The 25,604-nt window shown below is 40.0% G+C and overlaps 2 protein-coding genes across 8 annotated transcripts in view; one reads left to right on the forward strand and one right to left on the reverse strand.

The window, feature by feature from the left end:
* Positions 1 to 3,565, forward strand: part of PPP4R3B (protein phosphatase 4 regulatory subunit 3B) — an 82,251-nt gene extending 78,686 nt beyond the window's left edge. For all 6 annotated transcript variants that reach the window (XM_063618001.1, XM_063618006.1, XM_063618004.1 and 3 more), the window contains one exon: positions 1,232 to 3,565. In XM_063618001.1, coding sequence (XP_063474071.1) covers positions 1,232 to 1,282 — 51 coding nt within the window. In that variant the 3' untranslated portion in view covers positions 1,283 to 3,565. The remainder of the gene's footprint in view (positions 1 to 1,231) is intronic.
* CFAP36 (cilia and flagella associated protein 36) overlaps positions 1 to 25,604 on the reverse strand; it is a 26,573-nt gene continuing 969 nt past the window's right edge. For both annotated transcript variants that reach the window (XM_055240617.2, XM_055240616.2), the window contains 9 exons: positions 23,659 to 23,723; positions 22,012 to 22,113; positions 16,519 to 16,633; positions 11,542 to 11,629; positions 9,745 to 9,796; positions 7,835 to 7,937; positions 985 to 1,121; positions 688 to 837; positions 1 to 172 (listed from right to left, as the gene is read on the reverse strand). In XM_055240617.2, the coding sequence (XP_055096592.1) occupies positions 68 to 172; positions 688 to 837; positions 985 to 1,121; positions 7,835 to 7,937; positions 9,745 to 9,796; positions 11,542 to 11,629; positions 16,519 to 16,633; positions 22,012 to 22,113; positions 23,659 to 23,723 (917 nt within the window). In that variant the 3' untranslated portion in view covers positions 1 to 67. The remainder of the gene's footprint in view (positions 173 to 687; positions 838 to 984; positions 1,122 to 7,834; positions 7,938 to 9,744; positions 9,797 to 11,541; positions 11,630 to 16,518; positions 16,634 to 22,011; positions 22,114 to 23,658; positions 23,724 to 25,604) is intronic.

Raw genomic sequence — 25,604 nt, forward strand, 5'->3', positions numbered from 1 at the left:
TCAGTGTAAGGACTAAATTTATTTTTAAGACAATTTGAACTTCATTTTGTTAAATTGTTCTTAATTATTACTTCTTATTAATAACTTCTTCTTTGAGTTTCTCTGCAAGCAATCTCCTCTTTAGTAATGTTTGCTTCTCCTCTGCTGTCATTTCTGGTTTCTCTGTCATTTCCTGAAAAAAAAAAGAAAAAATTGGCTACAATATGAAATAGGGTCATTTGTCTAAAATTCCCAACATACTGCCTCAAATGAACAAAAATCAGGGGCACTTTCTTGTGGGGCGGAGGGAGAGACAGACATAGACTAGGTTTCCTAAATCTCTTCTTCGTAAAGTCTTTTTTTGGAGAAGCCCTCTTGGAAGTGGTGGCTGGGGTACTGATGCTGCTCTATAATAAAACATTTCAGAATGCTCAGGTGAAACAGACCACTGACCCTGACATACTCAGAGAAGAGCAAGTAAAGAAACAGCATAAGAAAAAAATGTATAATGATACCGCTATTTTCTGCCTCAAAAAATCCTTATCACAACAATTTCACTTCCTAGAAAAGAGCCGCTACTGCACTAGGAAGTGATTAATATGAATGGGTCTGCAAGCAAAATTTATTAGAGGCTTTCTTGCACATATTCTGATTTTGAGAGTTCCACCACCAGATTTATAAATCTTGACATATTAAGTCTAGCCATACCTCTACCTCCACAGTGGGTTTTCCTTTCTGCTCCATATTTTGTATCAGTTTAGTCCTCATATCCTTTCTCATGGACATCAACTTATCTCTCTTCTGCTTGAGATAGTCTTCTCGTTGCCGAAGTTCTTCTGTTCCAAGTACTGATAAATTCTGGGTCAAGTAAGAAAAGGAGCTATCTAAATTCAAGTCCATTTAGTAAGTAGCACAGATGCCCACTGAGTGATTCAATTCGAAGTTTCATTTCCCAGTACCTTGTCATTTTGCTTATAGTTCTTAAAAGTGATGTCTTTTACTTACTGCTATTGGTCCTTCAATGCTCGCATGCTCTAAGCCAGGAATTTTCAGGCCTTTTTGTGGGAGGGAGGAAGTTTCAGACCTTTCCACTTTTCTTCCCAAAGGTTCTATTGACTGATTAGCAAAATGCAATTTAATTTCTGGCAATAAGTAGACAATAAGACCAATTAGAATATTATGAGAAATATTAAGTATTAGGCTAGGTTTACCAAAATGAGCTAATGTTAATAATACTTGTTTTTCCTCATAGTCATTCAGTCAACATATATTCAGTGCCTATACTGTGCCAGCCACTGGGTAAGAACAGTAAACATGTCTCTATCCTTAAGGAGCTTGGAACTACAGTTTCTCACCTACATCTCAACAAGTACCACGCTTCTGCTGTTTGTATAGTACTATAGCTACAAAAAGGTAAAATCCTTGTCTAAAGATTAGAACTACACTATAATACAAGATTGCCACATAATCCAAATAAACAGTATACTAATCCCTTACTACAATGTAATTGGTTTCCAAACTTTTGCTTGCGTGTAAAAAGTCACTCTATATTTTCAGAACAATTAATGTAAAACTATAATTTTTTGTATTGCAAGAGTGCAGGCCAATAATGTCAATAATTTTGGCTTATAATTATGTATTGAAGATAACTATAAGCCTGCCAGTGCATCATGAAAATATAAACATTTCTAAAGCAAGCAGAACTTGGAAGCACATATAAACATGAGCACTAAATACTTTCCAGCCATTTGGTGACTGTGCCAACCAAGAGAGAGGGTTAACATTCTAATTGCTCCTCTGAGCCATTTTTTATTATAAGGTGATTGTTTTTAAAAAGATAAAACATTTTCAGTTTAAATACATGGGCTATGAAAGAAAGCACACTGAGACAAGCAAAGACATTAAAATGACGCTAAGATCTAAAAGCATGATGGGAAAACATGGCACACATGTCTCTAGATGATTAAAATTTTTGCCACACCTGGTTGATCCTGCCAGTTAAAAAAAAAAATACCTTGCCAGCATACATACTAAAACAGAAAACAGAATTTTGTCTCTGCAAGAAACTTGACAACAGACCACTCCTCTAGCAGTGGCCAGACTGACTACAGTGCCAGAGAGGTTGAAGGAAGAAAAGCTCTCCAGACCCTTGGACAATAAGGGAAATCTCCATGGAAGAGATAAGCTGGAACCAGCACTCCAGACCAACCTAGACAGGGAGCTACATAACTAACAGAAATAAAGATAGAGGTAAAACACCGCTGTTGTTACTGAGAGTGACGTTAGCAGAGGTAGGCTTAGCCCTCAGTGGACTCACAGAACTGGAGAAGGGACAGTTCAAATAATTCCTGAGGAGGGGGAAACCCATACATATAAGCATTTATATTCCATTCATGATCTTTCTCTGGACAGTTCTCACCTTGGGTTTGTTAATTATGAACATACGTATATTCTCAGGCCTAGAAAGGAAAGTACTTGAAGCCAAATACTTAGCCTCTCTAATTTCTAGGAAGGGAAGATCAGAAAGCCAGAAAACCTAAAGAAAGATCATCTCATCTCTGGCAACTGCATCAATCTGAGAAAAGATACTATCCATTGCTAGCAGGAATGAGGGAAAGACAGGCAAAAGGACAAAACAGGAGCTCAAACAACTTCATGATTCTTCCAAACTCAGGTCTTCATACTGGGCTTCTATCACTTTGTATGAAGTGATTCTCTGAAATATCAGATATGTGCATTTGAAAAAAATAATTTTAAAAATTGAAATCATTACTTTTGAAGTTATCTACCATTTGTGCTGTGCCATTAATGTGTACAACTGAATTATATGTGGTTTGAGATCAAGTTTTCTATAGCTTCACTTAGATAAAGCAGACAAAGCAAATTTATTCAATTTATGTTAGACACAAGATTTAAATAGTATATGTACTTAGGTGTATATAAAACAAAGTTAATTTGGGTCAGCAAACTAGAGCACAGACAAACCTAAAGCAGGAGCTTTCATATATATCATTAAAATGAGGCTATTTCTACTTACAATCTGTAGCATATATATAAAAAAGAAATGGTTTGACTTGGTACAAAGAAAGAAGCAAGGTAACTTCACAAATCTGCTTCTGGTTCAGTATACTCCTGTTGTTTTGTCAAATAAGAATCTAACTCCTTAAAATTAATGGGTGCTCTCAGTAAACTAGGAATAGAGAGGAACTTCCTCAACTTCATAAAGAGTATCTACAAAAAACTCTAAAACTTAACACAATACTTAATGGTGAGAAATTAGAAGGTTTCTCACTAAGATCAGAAACAAGGCAGGCCGGGTGCAGTGGCTCATGCCTGTAATCCCAGCACTTTGGGAGGCCAAGGCGGGCGGATCATGAGGTCAGGAGATCGAGACCATCCTGGCTAACACAGTGAAACCCCGTCTCTACTAAAAATACAAAAAATTAGCTGGACGTGGTGGTGGGCGCCTGTAGTCCCAGCTACTCAGGAGGCTGAGGTAGGAGAATGGCGTGAACCCGGGAGGCGGAGCTTGCAGTGAGCCAAGATCGCACCACTGCACTCCAGCCTAGGTGACAGAGCGAGACTCCGTCTCAAGAAAAAAAAAAAAGAAACAAGGCAAAAATGTCCCCTCTCACCTTTCTCATTCAACATCATATTAGAAGTCCTACCTAATCCACTAGGACAAGAAAAGGAAATAAAAGGTACACTGATTGGGAAGGAATAAATAAAAATGTCTTTATTTGCAGAACACATGATCATCTATGTAGAAAACACAAAAGAATTGACAGAAAAACTGAAATTAATAATTATATAGCAAGGTTACAGGATACAAATTAATAACAGTTTATCACTTTCCTTTATACCAGTAATGAATAAATGGAATTTAAAATTAAAAATACCATTTACATTAGCACAGTGCCCCTAAAAATGAAATACTTAGATATAAAATATAACAAAATATGCACAAGATCTATATGAGGAAAACTACAAAATTCTAATGAAAGAAATCAAAGAACTAAATAAATGGGAGAAATATTCCATGGTTTTTATTTTATTTTATTTTATTTTGAGATGAAGTTTCGCTCTTGTTGCCCAGGCTGGAGTGCAATGGCACGATCTTGGCTCACTGCAACCTCTTCCTCCCGGGTTCAAGCGATTCTCCTGCCTCAGCCTCCCGAGTAGCTAGCATTACAGGAAACTGCCATGACGCCCAGCTAATTTTTTGTATTTTTTGTAGAGATGGAGTTTCACCATGTTGGCCAGGCTGGTCTCAAACTCCTGACCTCAAGTGATCCACCACCTCGGCCTCCCAAATCGCTGAGATTACAGGTGTGAGCCACTACTCCTGGCCTTTTTTAAATTTTTTAATTTTTTTTTGAGACAGGGTCTCACTCTGTCACCTAGGCTGGAGTGCAATGATGCAATCTCAACTCACTGCAACATCCACCTCCTGGGGTCAAGCAATTCTCCTGCCTCAGCCTCCCTAGAAGCTGGGACTACAGGCGTGCACCACCATGCCTGGCTAATTTTTGTATTTTTTTTTTGTAGAGACAGGGTTTCACCAAATTGCCCAGGCTGGCTTTGAACTCCTGAGCTCAAACAGTTTTCCCACCTTGGCCTCCCAAAATGCTAGGATTACAGGCATGAGCCACCATACCCGGCCTATTCCATGTTTATGGACAGGAAAACTCAATGTCAAGATGTCAGTTCTTCCCAACATGATCTACAGATTCAATACAATATCAATCAAAATTTTAGTAAGTTATTTTGTGGATACTGACAAACAGATTCTAACATTTATATGGAGAGGCAAAACACCCAGAATACCCAACACAATAATGAAGAACAAAATTGGAGGACTGACACTACCCAACTTGAAGACTTCAAACTACAGTAATCAAGACAGTGTGGTATTTGCAAAAGAATGGAGAAATAGATCAACGGAACATAATAGAGAGCCCAGAAATAAACTCACATAAATATAATCAATTTATCTTTGACAAAGGAGCAAAGGCAATACAATGAGGAAAGGAAACTGGACATCTGAAAGAAAAAATATGAATCTAGACACAAACTTTACACCCTTCACAAAAAATAATTCAAAATAGATCACAGACCTAAATGTAAAATGTAAAACTATAAAAATCCTAGAAGATAACATAGGGGAAATTTAGGTGACCTTAGGTATGGTGATGACTTTTTTGATACAACACCAAAGGCACACCCTATGAAAGACATAATTAATAAGCTAAACTTCATTAAAATTTCTGCTGTGTAAAAGACAGTATCAAGAGGATGAGAAGACAAGCCACAGACTAGAAGAAAATATTTTCAGAAGACACATCTGATAAAGGACTGTTATTCAAAATACATAAAGAACACTTAAAATCAACAATAAGAAAATGAACCCAATTAACAATAAGAAAACAAACAACCCAACAAATACAATGGGTCAAAGACCTTAACAGACAACATCACCAAAGAAGATACATAGATGACAAACAAGCATATGAAAAGATGCTCCACATCATGTCATCAGGGAAATGCAAATAAAACAACAATGAGATACCACTACACACCTACTAGAATAGTCCAAATCCAGAACACTGACAACACCAAATGCTGGCAAGGATGCAACAAGAATGCTCATTCACTGCTGTGGTAATGCAAAATGGTATAGCCACTTTGGAAGACAGTTTGGCACTTTCTTACAAAACTAAACATACTCTTACTGTAAGATATAACAATCATGCTCACTGGTATTTACCCAAAGTTGGTGAAAGCTATGTCCAAACAAAAACCTGCACATGGATGTTTATAGCAGCTTTATTCATAATTGTCAAAACTTGGAAGCAACCAAGATTTTCTTCAGCAGATAAATGAATAAACAAACTGTGGCAAATCCAGACAATGAAATATTATTCAGCACTAAAAAGAAATGAGCTACGAAGCCATGACAAGACATGGAGAAATCTTAAGTGGATTATTACTAAGTGAAAGAAGCCAATCTGAAAAGGCTACGTACTACTGTATGATTTCAACTATATGACATTCTAGAAAAGGCAAAACTGTGGAAACAGTAAAAGAAAAGTGGTTGCCATGGCTTAGGAGGTGGGAAGGATGAATGGGCAGAGCACAAAGAATTTTTAGGGCAGTGAAACTGTATACTACATGATACTATAATGGTGAATGCATGTCATCATACATTTGTCAAAATCCACAGAATATACAATACCAAGGGTGAACCCTAATGTAAACTGTGCTCTTTGGTTGGTAATGTTGTGTCAAGGAAGGTTCACCAACGTAACAAATGTACTACTTTTGAGGGGCTCGATAATGGGAGAGGCTAGGCATGTACTAGGGCAGGGACTATATGGGGGAAATCTCTGTACCTTCTGCTCGATTTTACTGTGAACCTAAAACAGTTTAAATTAGGCATATTAAAAAAAGAAAGTTGTTCTCCGACTTACATTAAAAAAGTAATGGGTAAACATCACACTAATCTCAATTATAGAAGTTCTTCTAAACTAAGGTTTAGAAGAATATATTTAGTGTCAGAAGACCAAGGTAAGTCATAATTTCACCACTGAAGAGTTTGGTGATCTTGGACAAGTCGCTCAGCTTCCTTGAATTTCTTTAAAAAAAAAAAAAAAAAAAAAAAAAAAAAGAAGGGATGGGTACAGTGGCTCATGCCTATAATCCCAGTGCTTTGGGAGGCTGAGGCAGGAGGATCACTTGAGGCCAGGAGTCTGAGACCCATCACTTGAGGCCAGGAGTCTGAGACCCAGCCTGGGCAACACAGCAACACCCGACTCAACAAAAATAATTTTTTTAAAAAAAGATAACAGTAGCCAGGCACAGTGGCTCATGCCTGTAATCCCAGCACTTTGGGAGGCCAAGGCAAGCAGATCACCTAAGGTTGGGAGTTCGAGACCAGCCTGACCAACATGTAGAAACCCCATCTCTACTAAAAATATAAAATTAGCTGGGCATGGTGGTGCCTGCCTGTAATCCCAGCTACTCGGGGGGCTAAGGCAGGAGAATCACTTGAACCCGGGAAGTGGAGGTTGTGGTAAGCCGAGATCACACCATTGCACTCTAGCTGGGGCAACAGCAGCAAAACTCCGACTCAAAAAAAAAAAAAAGATAAAAGAAAAACAAGGATTATAATATCTACCTCACAGAGTATATTTTTTTAATTGAGAAAAGGACATTTATTTAAAACCATAGGAATCCATAATAAAATGAACTGAATTCATGACCGTAATTTCTGTTTCAGAATTACTTGTTTTCTTATATAGAAAATCAGTTCATATTGAGAATAGATTTGCCACATGTTGAAAAGGTCATCCACTAATATTTCCTACAAGGATTCCCATCAATTTTGATTTCAAAGATATGATTTCTGACTAAATATCTGGACAAAATGGCTACCTCTTATTTTCTAGCTGTACTTAATTCATTGGAAAAGAAATTTAACATTATCTTTCCAAGTTCAGCTTCTCACTCACAAATACCATACAACTGTAAGCATGGAAGAGAATACCAAATGTTATGTGAACCTCTCTTGTAAGCTGCAGCCGTGCACAAAGGCTACTTACTCCCTCAAGGAGTTTTGCTCTCTACTCTGGGTTCCAGGCTTTACATGGAAACTTGGGGACTATATGCTCTCTTTCAGGTCAGTATCTCGTCTGCAACCTCTTTAACCAAATTCACAAAGAACGTTAAATACCAAAGACATTCAGTACTCCCTCCCAGGGCTTTTGAAGTGAAATAAGTATGTGAAAGTGGCACATGCTATATGGTGTTTATGTATTCATATTATTAGAGAAAGTTCAGTACACCTCAACCTTACCTGAGGGTGGGTGTGCAAAATGTTCAGCATCCCCTTGGGAATTATTCATTATTGCAGCTTCACTGGAATGTACTGTGGGCTCTTCTGTTTTAGCCTCTGATAACTTCAGGATTCCATAATACGGTTTTTAAAAAAACACACAATTTAGATTCATTTTAACTAATTCACTATCTAAAGGATCCAAAGATATTATAGTTTTCTTTTTTTTTTTCTTTTGAGACAGAGTCTCACTCTATCACCCAGTCTGGAGTGCAGTAGTGAGATCTTGGCTCACTGCAAACTCCGGCTCCTGTATTTAAACGATTCTCATGCCTGAGCCACCTGAGTAGCTGGGATTACAGGTGTGCACTACCACGCTCAGCTAATTGTTGTATTTTTAGTAGAGATGGGGTTTTGCCAAGTTGCTGGTCTCGAATTCTTGGCCTCAACTGATCCACCCACCTCGGCCTCTCAAAGTGCTGGGATTACAGGAGTGAGCCACCACATCTGGCCTCTTTAAAAGAAAGTATAAAGTATAGACTCTTATAAGAAAGTATATACTTTTGGCCGGGCACAGTGGCTCATGTCTGTAATCCCAGCATTTTGGGAGGCCAAGGCCAGCAGATCACCTGAGGTCAGGAGTTCGAGACTGGCCTGGCCAACATGGTGAAACCCTGTCTCTACTAAAAGTACAAAAATTAGCCAGGAGTGGTGGCATGCACCTTTAATCCCAGCTACTCGGGAGGCTGAGGCACGAGAATCACTTGAGCCCGGAAGGCAGAGGTTGCAGTGAGCCAAGATCACGCCACTGCACTCTAGCCTGGGGAATACAACAAGACTCAGTCTCAAAAAAAAAAAAAAAAAATATGTACATATATATATATATATGTATATATATACTTTCTATATTAAGAAGTATAAAAAGTTGGCCAGGCACAGTGGCTCACGCCTATAGTCCCAGCACTTTGGGAGGCTGAGGCAGGTGGATCACATGAGGTCAGGAGTTCAAGAGCAGCTTGGCCAACATGGTAAAACCTTGTCTCTACTGAAGATACAAAAAATTAGCTGGGCGTGGTGGTACACGCCTGTAATCCCACCTACTTGGGAGGCTGAGGCAGGACAATCACTTGAACCTGGGAGGCAGAGGTTGCAGTGAGCCGAGATTGCGCCACTGCACTCCAGCCCAGGTGACAGAGTGAGACTGTCTCCAAAAAAATAAATAAATAAAAAAGTATAAAAGGTTGTTCTGGCTGGGCGTGGTGGCTCATGCCTGTAATCCCAGCACTTTGGGAGGCCAAGGCAGGCAGATCACGAGGTCAGGAGTTTAACACCAGCCTGACCAACATGGTGAAACCCCGTCTCTACTAAAAATACAAAAATTAGCCAGGCGTGATGGCGCATGCTTGTAATCCCAGCTACTCTGGAGGCTGAGGCAGGAGAATCACTTGAACCCCGGAGGCGGAGGTTGCAGTGAGCCAAGATCACACCACTGCACTCCAGCCTGGGTGACAGAATGAGACTCCATCTCAAAAAAAAAAAAAAAAAAAAAAAGAAAAAGTTGTTCTGTGAGTTACCAGGACAAAAATAAAGAAGGGGAAAAAAGTACAAAATGTTAAAAACAAATGCTTAAACTTGCCAAAAAAAATGACTACTCTTGCTTACATGCATGTCCTGTAAGATTAATTAGTACTGTGTGGTCTTTGTATGTAATATATACAGTTAAGTATATATAGTAACATATAATATGGTGGCTAGCAGTAATGCATGACATACATAGAATTATTGATATATTAATATTATTGGTCGATATTTACATTGTACTTAAAATTATGTAGTTCCACATAAGTATAAATTTTAATAGTAAGAACTAGGTGTAAACTTATTAAGAGATAACAGCAATAAAATACTTCTGTCATATGTTCTGTAGGCACCTGTTTTTTCCTGTTCCTTTCTTCTTCCTGGTCATATTCCTCTTTTGATTTTCTGAAATATACCAAAATAAGGTAAAAAGAGAAATTTCCTTTTTTGGTCAAAGAACAAATATTCAACTAAGCAACATGCTAACCTAAGCTTACAATAAAAGGCACATTAGACGCAAAGATGGAAGATAATCAAGCCTTGCTCTAAAGTAGCTTACAGTCAATTGGGAAAGACATACAGCATAATACAGTTAGTAACATAAAATACAGGTCTACCCATTTCTTCTAGAACTCTGAATGAACCCTAGCTGAATAAAGATCAACAGATTTGAAATCCTGAACCCAAATTTGAATGGCAAATCCTATTAATAAGGACTTCAGTCACCCTCTTTAGAGTGATCAATTACATCCCTCTTGATAAGAGCCATTACACCCCTCTTGATAAAATGTCATTGTTCCGGTAGCATCTGAGCTATCATCAAGCACTTGTGATACCACTGTGCCAAAGCCCATCAACTTTTGTAAACTGCTCACTGAGACAGTCTGCTTTTGGAAAGTAACCAAGGTCAACTGTTATACATGTTCATAACTAAGTTCTATTACTTACACAGTAGTATATCCCCTCAAAAGCTCTTGGAAAATAAAATCTAAAAATACAGTGCTGACCAGTTTTCAGGCCACCAATCAACCAACACAACAAGTCCAAATCAAAACTTTACCAGTCCTCTGAACCAAACACCCTTACCTCTCAAACCTGTAAACTCAAAGCATTCTGTGTTGTCTCAGGCTCCCATTTGCCCCTGCCATCCAAAGACGGATGTGGCAAGAAAGGGTTGAGTTCACCTGCATATATGCTACCCTCTCCATAATCACTCAAACCCCCTGAAATTAAGCACTGCATCCTGGAGCTCTTGCCATAGTTTCCCACCAGGCCCATCCTCTGATCCTCTCTTCTGCTTTGGAGGTGGGACAAAGTACCTAAGTGGGGGTAACTGTAGGATGCTAGAAGACGGTCATGTGTGGTAGTATAGTTGGAGAAGTGACCCCAAAGGCCAAGGCCACAGTCTGCAAGTGACACTGTGATTATAGGCATCCTTTTGCCCTAAACCTAATATATTCTCACAGGAGATTTAAAAATTAGGAGCTACTACTGCCCCTTCCTTCCAAAATTCCCATAAAGGTCAGGGCACAACAGGCCCAAAAGAAAAAGAAATGTCCATTAACATTTCTTAGTTGTGTGTGGACCCCCTTAGTGGTCTACACACTCCTTGCCAGGCATTTGGCTGAGAATCATGTAACTGGGGAAACAAGGAGACGGGCAAGATACTCATCTGGGATAGACGCCTCTCACTGTCATCTCTCCCTTGAAGGTTACTATCACCAAGTCAGTTATTCAATCTGTGGAGTCTGGATGCCCAGCCTCCTACTATGTGACACCTAGAATATGCCACCTCCATAGTGAGATCCAGAAGCCATGGAGTAAGCTGTTTAGCTCAAGTCATTATAGCTCTCTCCAGAGATCAGGCTAGGTCTACTGCAACTTTTTCCCATTGGTGGCTACTTTCCTATTCCTATGATGGGGGTGTAAAAAGACCCTCTCATTTGGACTGATCTGGTATAAGTTACCTGAAAATAACTTTTTCTGTCATTAACAAATATATTCACAGTCATAAAATGATAAATCATTTTGATGGTCTTCAGTAGAGAATTTAGCAATTTTATTAGTTCATATTTGTTGGGCAAAAAGCATATGTACAGATCATATAATATTAATAATGATTCATTTAAAAAACAATTAAAGAATGGTACCTAAGAACTTCCTTCAGGATTTTCATCTCTTCGTGTTCAAGGTCACTGACCACATCAGAGCCATAGGTTAAGCAGTAAGGTAATACACCTGTTCAAAACCAAAGACCACATGGAATAGTATCAACTCAATTAAAAACATATATTTCTCACTGTTCTAGTTCCTTAAATACAAGTTACCTTCAGATCTATCACTGTAACATCCTAAGCTATTATCTTTTTAACTATCATCTTTTATTTTATATATATATATTTTTTGTTTGTTTGTTTTGTTTTGTTTTGTTTTTGAGACAGAGTCTCTTTCTGTCGCGCAGGCTGGAGTGCAGTGGCACGATCTGGGCTCATTGCAACCTCTGCCTCCCAGCTTCAAGTGATTCTTCTGCCTCAGCCTCCAGAGTAGCTGGGATTACAGCTGCCCACCACCACACCCAGCTAATTTTTAGTAGAGATGGGGTTTCACCATGTCGGCAGGCTAGTCTTGAACTCCTGACCTCAAGTCATCTGCCCCCCTCGGCCTACCAAAGTGCCGGGATTACAGACGTGAGCCACCACTCCCGGCCATTTTTAACTAAAATCTTTTAAGCCTTTTCCTATTTTACAGAATAAGCCCCACCAAAAACCCCACACTTTTAACTACAAATATCTCTTAGTAATTATTTTATTGGCAATTAAAAATAACAATGTATGGCAACAAAAATTTGTTAATATGTTTTTCTCTTCCATAATCATATAGTGTCTAAGAATATACTAGGGAAATCATTGAGTTAGGCTTAATAATGAAACTGCTCTCAAAGGTGTCCCTTAAATGAGAAGAGTCATAAAGCAAAATATAATTTTTGCTAACTGAAATAGCATTAAAAGTCTTCATTTATATTATAACAGATGCTATTGAAAAGGGCGCTGCTTACTATGTGTAATAAAACCATGGTGCTAAGCACTTTAGGGGGATACAAAGATGAATAAAACGATCTCTGCCCTTGAAGCTTCTATTCAGATGTTGGTCTAATAATTATAAACCAGGGAAGTAGCAACTTCAGCCCAAGAAAATAAAAAGTAACTTAAAATATTGGTTTAATTTACTTTACTACTTTTATCTTCCTGTGAAGCAGGTGGACTGGTAATAATTGTTCTGTTTGCATCTATAATTACATTCCACAACATTAGCAGAATGCTTCTTAATTTTTGCCTTCCATTTCTTTATCCACATATGACTGTACGATTTTGGATCCACTCTTAAGTAGCTTTATTACTCTAATCCTCCTGATGTTTAAATACTTTTTTTTAAATTAAATGTTTTATTTTGAGGTAAGTGCAATTGTAAGAAATAATGTAGAAAGCTGCTATATACTCTTTACCCAGTTTTCCCAAGTGGTAACATCTTACCAAACTATAGTAGTACAGTATCACAACCAGAAGACTGACATCTAATTAATCCATTAATCTTAAGTGCATTTTTGCTCAGTCAAAAGATATAAAATTATTATTCTCCTAATAATCTTTCTGAGGAAAACTGAAAGTACTAAGAATAACACAACACTATGAAGTACTTAAAAACCATCAAAATAATACTCTCATTTGCAATTTCTCTAAATTCTTTAATAAGATACCAAAAAGATAAAAAAGAATCCAGAGAGCCTTTGAATTTTTCTCATCATTAAGAACTATTTTCAAATAGTCTGCAGTTTTGAGTATAATCAACATTAATCTAAGGTATTCACCCCTGGATCTTAGTCAGGCAACATTCTTTCTTTTCTTTTTCTTTTTTTTTTTAATTTTGAGACAGGGTCTTGCTCTGTTGCCCAGGCTGGCATGCAGTGGTGCTATCATAGCTCACTGCAGCCTCAAACTCCTGGGCTTAAGCGATCCTCCTGCCTCAGCCTCTGAAAGCACCAGGACCATAGGCATGAGCCACAGTGCCCAGCCAGCAAAACTCTTAAGTACATGTATTAGAAATTTTGTAGCAGAAACTAAGTATTAGCTTATGTTTAAATGTAAGTAAAATGCCCCATGCTGTGGCCTGACAATAGTCATTATTCTACATCATTCCCCTCCTCCTCCTTGCTAATAGAAGCCAGCTTTTGCAGAATCATCAGGCAGCTAACTACTTAGAGGCAGGGCCCTCCCCAATCCCAGGAGAGTGACTCCTAATTGGTTCAAGCCAATCATAATGGTCTCATTCCCCTTGCCAGATGGTTTAAGAAAGGCAAGTGACCCCAATCCTAATCAATAGGACTTGAGGGAAAAACTGGAGGGTTTCCATGAAATTGTTGTCTTGCTAACAAAAAGAGATGTACAGGAGGAAATATTCCATTTCTTCATAAGACATTGTTGAGTCTGCATTCAATACAGCCAGAGTACAATCATGAGAGAAGATCCTGAGAATGGCAGAGTATAAAGATGCAAAGTGTCGGGGTCCTTGATTGATCACTGAGCCACTAAATTAACCAACCCCGAACCTGTCTTCCTTCTCTCCCTTCCTCTGGACTTCTTGTTCTGGGAGATCTTTTCTTCACTGGAGTGTTCTGTTACTGACAGCCTAAGGCATCCACATGATACAAGATATGTATTTATTCCCTTTTTATTAAAATCTAAATGAGTTTCCAATTAAATTCCAAACTGAAAACTAAAGAATGCCATTGTCAAGTTCACTATTTCTTTTCCTGATCCCCTAAAAAAAATTGTTTACTAACATACTTATTAAAATTCTCTAACCCATAAGTCAGAATAAAGCATAGTTTTCAGGAAAGCTCAGATGAAAGGATTTTATAGAGCAAACCACAGTAGAAAAAGACTATTTTCCAGACTTATTCACATCAAAGTAATAGCACTGTGTCATGCATTCTTCAGGGTTAGGGTGGTGTTCTCCCCCTACCCACAGACAACAGCACTATTAGCTGCTGGGGAAAGCATCTTGGGATTCTAGTAGATGATTATGATGGTGGATGGCTCTAAGAGTCTCTACTCACATCAGTCAAATGAGGAGGAAACTCCCCAATAAGGGCCATGCAAAATTCTCATGTATGCCATGCAACAAAAGAAGCCCTATTGTTGCATGTTCCAGGCCCTTAAGAGCCAACCATACAACTGAACTGTATGTAGATCTTATATCTTTAAGAAACAATCAAAGGAAAGGTCCTGCTGCCAAACCATTAAAGAGGTGATGGGCCATGGTAAGAAAATATCATGGCAATCTATTGAGCTAACGAAGACATAGAAATTAAGGTGAGGTTACCACAGCAAGAAATTTGAAACAGAGATGATAATCTGGGTTAGAAAGGAGATGGTACAATAACAAGTAGCATGGTTAGAACTCGGCTGTTTTGAGTCAGGATGTTAAATGTAGTTCAGGTACACAAGAAGGGAACAAGAGCAGGAAGAGCTAGAGAGAAAGTGAACTTAAGCACAGAATCAGGGGAAAGATAAAACCAACGAGGGTTAATAGGGCTTTGAGTTCCATTTTCTCTTCCACATGATGCTGGTACAAGCTTATCTGTCTCTGCCCAGTGCCCTAGAACAGTGGATGTTGGTGTGGTCCCAGGACTAGCAGCTTCAGCATCACCTGGGAACTTGTTTGTGTTAGTCAATTTTCATGCTGCCGATAAAGACATACCCGAGACTGGGCAATTTACACAGGAAAGAGGTTTAATCGGACTTACATTTCCACATGGCTGGGGAAGCCTCACCATCATGGCGGAAGACAAAGAGGAGCAATCACGTCTTACATCGATGGCAGCAGGCAAAGAGGGAGCTTGTGCAGGAAAACTCCCATTTCCCAAAACCATCAGATCTCATGAGACTTATTCACTATCACAAGAACAGCATGGGGAAGACCTGCCCCCCAAAATTCAATTACCTCCCACTGGGTCCCTCCCACAACACGTGGGAATTCAAGATGAGATTTGGGTGGGGACATAGCCAAACCATATCAATGTTAAAAATGCAAATTATCGGTACCCCAGACCTATTAAATCAGAAACTGGTAGGCAGCCATATGTGCTTCAGCAAGCCCTCCAACCATTTCCAATGCTTGCTAAAGCTTAAGAACCACTGCTTCCGGCCACTTTGGAAGGCCAAGGCAGGCGGATCATGAGGTCAGGAGATCGAGACCATCCTGGTTAACATGGTGAAACCCCATCTCTACTAAAAATACAAAAAATTAGCCAGGAGTGGTGGCGGGTGCCTGTAGTCCCAGCTACTCGGGAGGCTGAGGCAGGAGAATGGTGTAAACCTGCGAGGTGGAGCATGCAGTGAGCCGAGATCATGCCACTGCACTCCAGCCTGAGCAACAGAGTGAGACTCTGTCTCAAAGAAAAAAAAAAAGAACAACTGCTTCCTACAAAGGTCCTAACAATCATAAGCCAGAAGAAGGATGGACACCTCTCAACAGTAACTACAACTACGACCATTCAAAAATACTCAACTTCATAAACATAATGGCTGGGCAGAAAATTGAACTCTGTGAAATCCAAAGTATCATTGAATTCTGGTCTCCTTTTTTTGAGATGTCAGATACAAATCAGGAAGTTTATACTCTTTTTTTTTTTTTTGAGACAGGGCCTCACTCTGTCACCCAGGCTGGAGTGCAGTGGCATGATCTCGGCTCACTGCAAGCTCCACCTCCTGGGTTCACGCCATTCTCCTGCCTCAGCCTCCTGAGTAGCTGGGATTATAGGTGCCCGCCACCACGCCCAGCTAATTTTTTTGTATTTTTAGTAGAGACGGGTTTCACTGTGTTAGTAGGATGGTCTCGATCTCCTGACATTGTGGTCTGCCCGCCTCAGCCTCCCAAAGTGCTGGGATTACAGGCATGAGCCACTGCACCCAGCCATATACTCTTAAATCTCAAGTCAGCTGAAGTCTTTCAAACTTGAAATAAATATACACAAGACAGCTACATTTAAGACCATATTAGAATTAAATAGTCGAAACTGTAAAAAAAAATTGCATTTAGTACTTAGATTTCTAACTTCAACATTTTACCATTTCTCTCTTGAATTATTCGAATGGCTTGCAGCTGCATTTCAATGTTTTTCTGGACCATCATTGCTTTAAAGATAGTAAAATCTTCTGCTGCCAACACAGGTTGCAAAATGGCCTGTGGAAAGAAGTCTCAAGTGAAATGAAGATTCAAGTTTTAAAACTATTACCCACACATTCAAACCATTTCTACTGCAAAACAGTAGATTAACTCAAGAATGCTACATTGTTATTTATGATTAGATGTCCCAAAAGGACAATTTTAAAATTTATTTTAATAGCCTTTAAAACAGGGTTCTCAGCCGGGCACGGTGGCTCACACCTGTAAACCCAACACTTTGGGCGACTGAGGCAGGCAGAACACTTGAGGTCAGGAGTTCAAGATTAGCCTGGCCAACATGGTGAAACCCCATCTCTACTAAAAAAAATAAACAAATTAGCCAGGTGCAGTGGTGCATACCTGTGGTCCCAGCTACTCAGGAGGCTGAGACCGGAGAATCATTTGAACCAGGAGACAGAGGTTGCAGTGAGCCAAGATCACACCTCTGCACTCCAGCCTGGGTGACAGAGCAAGACTCCATCTCAAGAAAAAAAAAAGTTTTCAAAAGGATCAATATTGTGATATGCAAATTATATCTCAATAAAGTTGTTTAAAAAAAAAAAGAAGGCCGGGCACGGTGGCTCATGCTTGTAATCCCAGCACTTTGGGAGGCCGAGGCGGGCAGATCACGAGGTCAAGAGATCGAGACCACGGTGAAACCCCGTCTCTACTAAAAAATACAAAAAATTAGCCGGGCGTGGTGGCGGGTGCCTGTAGTCCCAGCTACTTGGAGAGGCTGAGGCAGGAGAATGGTATGAACCTGGGAGGTGGAGCTTGCAGTGAGCCGAGATTGCGCCACTGCACTCCAGCCTGGGCGACAGAGCGAGACTCCGTCTCAAAAAAAAAAAAAAAAAAGAAAGCTGGAGTAGCTTAATTTAATTTCAGATAAAGTAGACCTCAGAACAAGAAAGATGATCAGGAATAAAGAAGGGCATTTGTTTATAATTCTATAAAATATAATAGTTTATGATTATTCTATGATTACATATTTTATATATAGTATAATTATATCATTCCTTATAATTCTATAAAACAAAAATTGTGGCCAGGCGCAGTGGCTCATGCCTGTAATCCCAGCACTTTGGGAGGCTGAGGTGGGCAGATTACCTGAGGTCAGCAGTTTGAGACCAGCCTGGCCAACATGGTGGAAGGTGTGTACCACAATGCCCTGCTAATTTTTTTGTATTTTGTAGAGATGGAGTTTCACTGTGTTACCCAGGCTTGTCTCAAACTCCCGAGCTCAAGCAATCTGCCCACCTTGGCCTCCCAAAGTGCTGGAATTATAGGCATGAGCCACCATGCCTGGCCCATGTGTTTTTTAGCGTGTGTTGTTTAATCTCCAAGTATTTTGTTTTTTTCCAATTATCTTTTGTTATTTATTTCCAGTTTAATTATGTTGTGGTCTAAGAGCAGACACTGTATGATCTCTCTTCTTTTAAATTTGTTAAGGTATGTTTTATGGTCCATAATGTAGTCTGTCTTGATGAACATTCTGTGTGATCTTGAGAAGAATGTGTATTTTTGATTATTGGATGAAGTGGTGTATGTCAATTAAATTCAGTTGACTGAAGGTGCTGTTCGTTTATTTATTTATTTAGTTAGTTAGTTAGTTAGTTATTTTGAGATGGAGTCTTGCTGTCGCCCAGGCTGGAGTACAGTGGTGCAATCTTGGCTAACTGCAACCTCCACCTCCCAGTTTCAAGCGATTCTCCTGCCTCAGCCTCCTGAGTAGCTGGGATTACAGGTGCCCACTACCACACCCGGCTAATTTTTGTATTTTTAGTAGAAATGGGGTTTCACCATGTTGGCCAGGCTGGTCTCGAACTCCTGACCTCAAGTGATCCACCCATCTCGGCCTCCCAAAGTTCTGGGATTACAGGCATGAGCCACCATGTCTGGCCTGAAGGTGCTATTTAGCTAAACTATGTCTTTACTGATTTTCTAACTACTGGATCTGTCCAATACTGATAGAGGGTGTTGAAGTCTCCAACTATAATCATGTATTCATCTATTTCTCCTTGCAGTTCCATTTCTGCCTCACACATTTTGTTGCTTTGTTATTAGGTGCATACACATTAAAGATTGTTACGTCTTCTTGGAAATTGCCAGATTTTTTCACATTAATGTGGGCATACCAATAACATTTAAATTATTTTATTATTATTATTATTTTAGAGACAGGGTCTCACTCTGCAGCCCAGGCTGGAGTACAGTGGTACAGTCATAGCTCACTGCAGCCTCAAATTCTTGGGCTCAAGCAATCCTCCCACTTCAGCTTCCCAAGTAGCTAGGAATACAGCAGTGTGTCACCATGCCCAGCTAATTCTTGTATTTTTATTTTTTGTAGAGATGGGGTCTTGCACTGTGGCCTAGGCTGGTATTGAGCCCCTGGCCTAAAGTAATCCTCCTGCCTCAGCCTCCCAAAGCACTGGGATTACAGGTATGAGCTATCACACCCAGCCAAAATATAGTGACTCATACCTGTAACCCCAGAGCTTTGGGAGGCTGAGGCAGGAGGATTGCTTGATGCCAGGAGCTCAAGACCAGCCTGGACAACACAGCATGACCCCCTCTCTACAAAACAACTGAAAAATTAGCCAGGCATAATGATGCACACCTATAGTCCTAGCTACTTAGGAGGCTGAGGCAGGAGATTCACTTGAACCTAGGAGTTAGAGGTTGCATAGAACTATGACTGCATGACTGCAGTCCAGCCAGCGTGGCAGAGAAAGACCCTGTCTCAAAAACAAAAACAAAAACAAACAAATAAAAAAAGATTTTCTATTCCTAGAAGTAAAGGTGATCATCAAATGAAAAGTTGTACAAAAGCAGAAGTGCTGGATTAAAAAGTAGTCAAGGCAACCTCTTCTAGGCCATCATAATGAGATAATTTAAATTAATAAACATTTATTGAGAACTATGTACTAGCAACTAAGTTTTCATCTCTGTTCTACCAGCAGGGAATGCAAAGATACTAAACACAGCTCAAAGGACTTACAATTTAGTAGGGCCAATAGACTTGTAGGAAACTATAATTCAAGGCAGAGTAACAAAAATATCAATTTAAAATTGGCCTAGTTAAGTAGAATGAATTCTGGTCTGACTTTAGAATAAGCAGCAAAGCTGCTATAACAAGTAGCATTTCAACCAGGCCCTGATAATGAGGATTTCTCCATATTATGAAAGGAATGATGGAGTGGTCTGGGGAGGGGACCATACATTCCAGGTTAAGGGACAACATGAGCAAAGGTAGGTGTACAGATGCTTATAAGAGCAAGTGGCGGCAGGGTGTGGTGGCTCACGCCTGTAATCCCAGCACTTTGGGAGGCCGAGGCGGGTGGATCGCCTGAGGTCAGGAGTTCGAGACCAGCTTGGCCAACATAGTGAAACCCTGCCTCTACTAAAAATACAAAAAATTAGCTGGGCATGGTGGTGGGAGCCTGTAATCCCAGCTACTTGGGAGGCTGAGGCAGGAGAATCACTTGAACCTAGGAGGCAGAGGTTGCAGTGAGCCAAGATTGTGCCATTGCACTCCAGCCTGAGCAACAAGAGCGAAACTCCGTCTCAAAAGAAAAAAAAAAAAAGAGCAAGTTACCTGGAATGGCAGTAGAACGTAATATATTGGAGAACTATAGCAAGGGATCATGGCTAAAAATACAATCTGGAGTCTCATCTTAAACAATTCTTACCATATGTTGCTAAGAAATTACAGTTTATTTAGTAGAAGATGAGATGCCAAAGCCAGTGTTTTGTTTTTTGGAGTTGGGTCTTAATCTGTTGCCCAGGCTGGAGTACAGTGGCATGATCTTGTCTTACTGCAGCTTCAACCTCCTAGGCTCAAGTGATGCTCCTACTTCAGCCTCCTGAGTAGGGGTACTCTGGGGAGAACACCACCACAACCTACAACAAGCTAACTTTTATATTTTTTTTAAAGATGGGGTCTCACTATGTTGTCCAGGCTGGTTTTGAACCCCTGGCTTCAAGGAATCCTCCTGTCTTGGTCTCCCAAAGTGCTGGGATTATAGGCATGAGCCACTTCCTGGCCTTCAGTTTTTGAGCAAAAGGCTACTTGGGTAGTAGCAACATATCCCAATCCTCACCCTCTGAGCAAGGGCACTCAGTTGGCTTGCCTGGGCTGGGGATACTGGCTCTACTACTTATTTAGCTGTGGACTTTGGACTATTTGCTTAATATCTCTGTGCTTTGGTTTCCTCATTTCTTTTTTTTTTTTTTTTTTTTTTTAAGACAGTTTTGTTCTTGTTGCCCAGGCTGGAGTGCAATGGCACGATCTTGGCTCACCACAACCTCTGCCTCCCGGGTTCAAGCGATTCTCCTGCCTCAGCCTCCTGAGTAACTGGGATTACAGGCATGTGCCACCATGCCCAGCTAATTTTGTATTTTTAGTAGAGACGGGGTTTCTCCATGTTGGTCAGGCTGGTCTCGAACTCCCGACCTCAGGTGATCTGCCCGCCTCGGCCTCCCAAAGTACTGGGATTACAGGCGTGAACCACCACACCTGGCCTGGTTTCCTCATTTCTAAATGGAAGTTATATAGTAGCAGTTTCTTAAGAGGTGTCAGGAAGATTAAATGAGATAAAACATGTCAAGTGCCCAAAATATCAATTAGCACAAGTCCTCAATAAACATTAGTTTATAGGCTGGGCGTGGTGGCTCATGCCTGTAATCCCAGCACTTCGGGAGGCCAAGATGGGCAAATCCCTTGAGCCCAGCATTCAAGACCAGCCTGGGCAACACAGCAAGACCCTGTCTCTACCAAAAAAAAAAAAAAAAAAAAAAAAATCAGCCAGGTGTGCTGGTGCGGCACCTGTAGTCCCAGCTACTAGGAAGGTTGAGGTAGGAGGATTACCTGAGCCCAGGGAGGTTGAGCCTATAATGAGCTGCAATCACACCACTACACTCCAGCCTGAGCAACAGAGTGAGACCCCATATCAAAAAAAACAACAAAAACAAACATTAGTTTATAAACATATGTATTACTACTTCAGCCTAGCACTACACAACCAGTAAGATAATACAAGTAGTTCCAAGAGAAGGAAGCTGCAGGAACTACTGACTGTGGATCTGCTAAAATTATAAAAGGAGCAACTGCAGAATTATTGGAGATCTATGTAAATAAAACAGTAGTTTGTATAAACCCTGTGATCTTATTCTAGTTCTGAGTTTAGAAAGGTCACTTTGAGTTGCATCAGTTCATTAATGCCTCAAATTATCATTTTTCAGGGTTGCTCTCAAAAAGAACTCATATGGGATGAATTACCTTTCTACCTCTCACAATGTCTAAAATATTACACTTTGTCAATCAAACATTCAAATTTAAGTGAAACCCTGGGCATTTGTTAAAACTGTATGTTAGCAGAATAACACAAAGCAAAAACCTGTGATATATGGGTCTTTGCAAGAGGAGAAGTGCATGCTTCTTGAAATTGATCTTCATTAATTCCAATTTCTTTGAGGTAACCTTCTAACAGCTTTTCAACCTAAAAAAACAAAGTTTAACTTTTATAATTACATAGAAAAATTCTACATGACAGTTTGCATATTAAGTATTGAGTTTAGAAAAGTATCATCAAATTTTTTGCAAATATTAATCTACATAATATTACATGACAGTGACATTGTCTTTCAACAAAACACAAATTAAAAGTTAATATTTTTGCTGAAAATCACATGAAATTGTATTTCTTCTAATAGAAATAGTTGAAGTCAGGATTATGAAGTTCAGTATGGCACAACTCTTCTGCTACCCAGAGGCATATTTTTTCTTCTTTTCTTTTCTTTCTTTTTTGAGATGGAGTCTCACTCTGTCACCCAGGCCGGAGTGCAGTGGTGCGATCTCGGCTCACTGCAACCTCTGCCTCCCAGGCTCAAGCAATTCTCCTGCCTCACCCTCCTGAGTAGCTGTGACTACAGGCACCTGTCACAATGCCCGACTAATTTTTTTTTTTTTTTTTTTTTAGTAGAGATGGCGTTTCACCATGTTGGCCAGGTTGGTCTCGAATTCCTGACCTCAGGTGGTCTGACCGCCCTGGCCTCCCAAAGTGCTGGGATTACAGGCATGAGCCACCATGCCTGGCCTTTTTTTGTTTGTTTGTTTTTTGAGACAGGGTCTTACTCTGTTGTCCAGACTGGAGTACAGTGGCAGAGTAATGGCTCACTGCAGCCTTGACTTTCTGGGCTCAAGAGATCATCCTCCCACTTCAGCCTCCAAAGCAGCTGGGACTACAGGCGCATGCCATCATGACTGACTAATTTTTGTAATTTTTATAAAGATGGAGTTTCACCATGTTGCCCAGGCTGGTCTCGAACTCCTTGGCTCAAGCAATCCACCTGCCTTGGCCTCCAAAGTGCTGGAATTACAGGTGTGAGCCACTGCGCCCCACTGCCAGAGGCATTTTTTAAAATCACAAGACAGGCTGGGCAGTGGCTCATGCCTGTAATCCCAACACTTTGGGAGGCCCAGGCAGGTGGATCGCTTGAGCTCTGGAGTTCGACACCAGCCTGGGAAACACAGAGAAACCCCATCTCTACAAAATACAAAAAAATTAGCAGGGCATGGTGGTGCACACCTGTAGTCCCAGCTACTCAGGTGGCTGAGATGGGAAGATCACTTGAGCCTGGGGAGGTTGAGTCTGCAATGAGCTGTGATAGTGCCACTGCACTCCAGCCTGGGTGACAGAGCAAGACCCTGTCTCAAAAGTAAAAAATAAAAAAAATCACATGACAACCATGACTAAGTGAATAATTAATATGTCCTGGATGCATCAACAAAATAAGATATAAAGAATACATGCAAGAACCAATAAAGGGTTGTAAAACCATTCCTTAGAGTAGAGGAGATAAGTCATCCAAATGAGATACTCAGAGCACCTGTAGAGACAGATATAACTGGCACTATTGTTAAGGTAGACTGGATTTTTGTAAAATTAAGGATTTTTAATGTAAAAATATTTTTCTTCATTTAGAAAAGCTATAAGTAGTATTAGCCTAATTACCTTTAAAAATCAGTGAAAAAAAATACTCACTAGTTCTTTGTATTCCTGATGAATCTCTGTATAGGTCAATTTGCTTTCTTCTTCATCATCAAAAACTAAATTTAAAAGAAGATATTACATAGTGTAAAAACGAAATCATTTTATTAATGCAAATTTAAAAATCTACTCCTTCCAAATAGAACTGTCAACCTAGCTCTTCAGCTTTGAATTCTTAGGGTTTACCTTTAAAAAATATATAAATGAGCCGGGCGCGGTGGCTCACGCCTGTAATCCCAGCACTTTGGGAGGCCGAGGCGGGCGGATCACGAGGTCAGGAGATCGAGACCATCCTGGCTAACACGGTGAAACCCCGTCTCTACTAAAAATACAAAAAATTGGCCGGGCGAGGTGGCAGGCGCCTGTAGTCCCAGCTACAAGGGAGGCTGAGGCAGGAGAATGGCGTGAACCCTGGGGGGCGGAGCCTGCAGTGAGCCGAGATCGCGCCACTGCACTCCAGCCTGGGTGAAAGAGCGAGACTCCGTCTCAAAAAAAAAAAAAAAAAAAAATATATATATATATATATATATATATAAATGAATATATCTAAAAATATATACTATTGGCCGGGCACTGTGGCTCATGCCTGTAATCCCAGCACTTTCGGAGGCCAAGGTGGGCGGATCACCTAAGATCAGGAGTTCGAGACCAGCCTGGCCAACGTGGTGAAATCCCGTCTCTACTAAAAATACAAAAATTAGCCAGACGTGGTTGCGTGTGCCTGTAGACCCAGCTACTCGGGAGGCTGAGGCAAGAGAATTGCTTGAACCCAGGAGGCGGAGGTTGCAGTGAGCTGAGATTGCTCCACTGCACTCCAGCCTGGGCCACAGAGTGAGACTCCATCTCAAAAAAAAAAAAAAGAAAAAAAAATACACACACACACACACACACATATATATACACTATTAATTGTAAACAAGCTTTTTTGCCTACTTGAGAAAATATTTAAAATGAATACTACCTCATATTTAAGACAGAAACACATTTCAATCTATATGAGGCAATAATTTCTTCATAACTTTTAATGGAATATTATTGTTAATGGTTAAATCCTTTTACAGTAGGTTCCATATTATTTTATTGTACTGGAATTTTGCTGATGTAAATGTTACTGAAAGTGACCAGGCCATTTTTGTTACCACAGATAAATAATGAAGTTAAATAAAATCAAAACAAGTGTTTACTGAATGATCATATGTATAAAACAATGCAGTGAGCCAAGATCACGCCACTGCACTCCAGCCTGGGCAACCGAGCGACACTCTGTCTCCCAAAAAAAAAAAAAAAAAAAAAGGAGTACAAAAAATACAAGTTACTTTGTTTTTGAACATTATTTTAAAAATTACCTGTAAAAACAACACTTTAATAACTACGATTTGAATTTTGATTATAGCAATGAAAATGTAATGAAAAGATTCAGTGGTCAAACTGAATTTCATCTTTACCAGATTCATGATGTCTTGGAATTTAAAGAAGTCTTAAAAGGTCATCCAGGATAACCGACCATTTGATAGCTGAATAGCTGAATCCCTCTAACCCTATTAAGTCGCTATCAGATCCATTCAAACACTGCTGGCGCCGAGAAGCTCATTACCTTCTGAGGCTGACTAACTCATCTTGGATACATTCTGTCATGAAACACTTCCTTCACTGAAATTTGTTTCCCTGTAGCTTGTACCAACTGACCCTAGCTCTGTTCCACTGAACCTTACAACACAAAACAGATGTTCAAATAATTGAAGAATATTACTACCCTCAAAGTCTTGCCCCACTACACAACCACAATAACGCTTGGGCACTCATTTATATGACGTGGTTTCTGGTTCCTTTTCTGCGAATGGGCTGCAAATAGTCTCCACGAACTGAATGCAGAACTCCAAGCGTGAAGAACTGCTCAGAACCTGGAGGTGGCTGTCCTTCACAGGGAATATTATGCCATA

This window comes from Symphalangus syndactylus, chromosome 14, assembly GCF_028878055.3.
Source record: "Symphalangus syndactylus isolate Jambi chromosome 14, NHGRI_mSymSyn1-v2.1_pri, whole genome shotgun sequence".
In the NCBI taxonomy this organism is placed as follows: Eukaryota; Metazoa; Chordata; class Mammalia; order Primates; family Hylobatidae; genus Symphalangus; species Symphalangus syndactylus.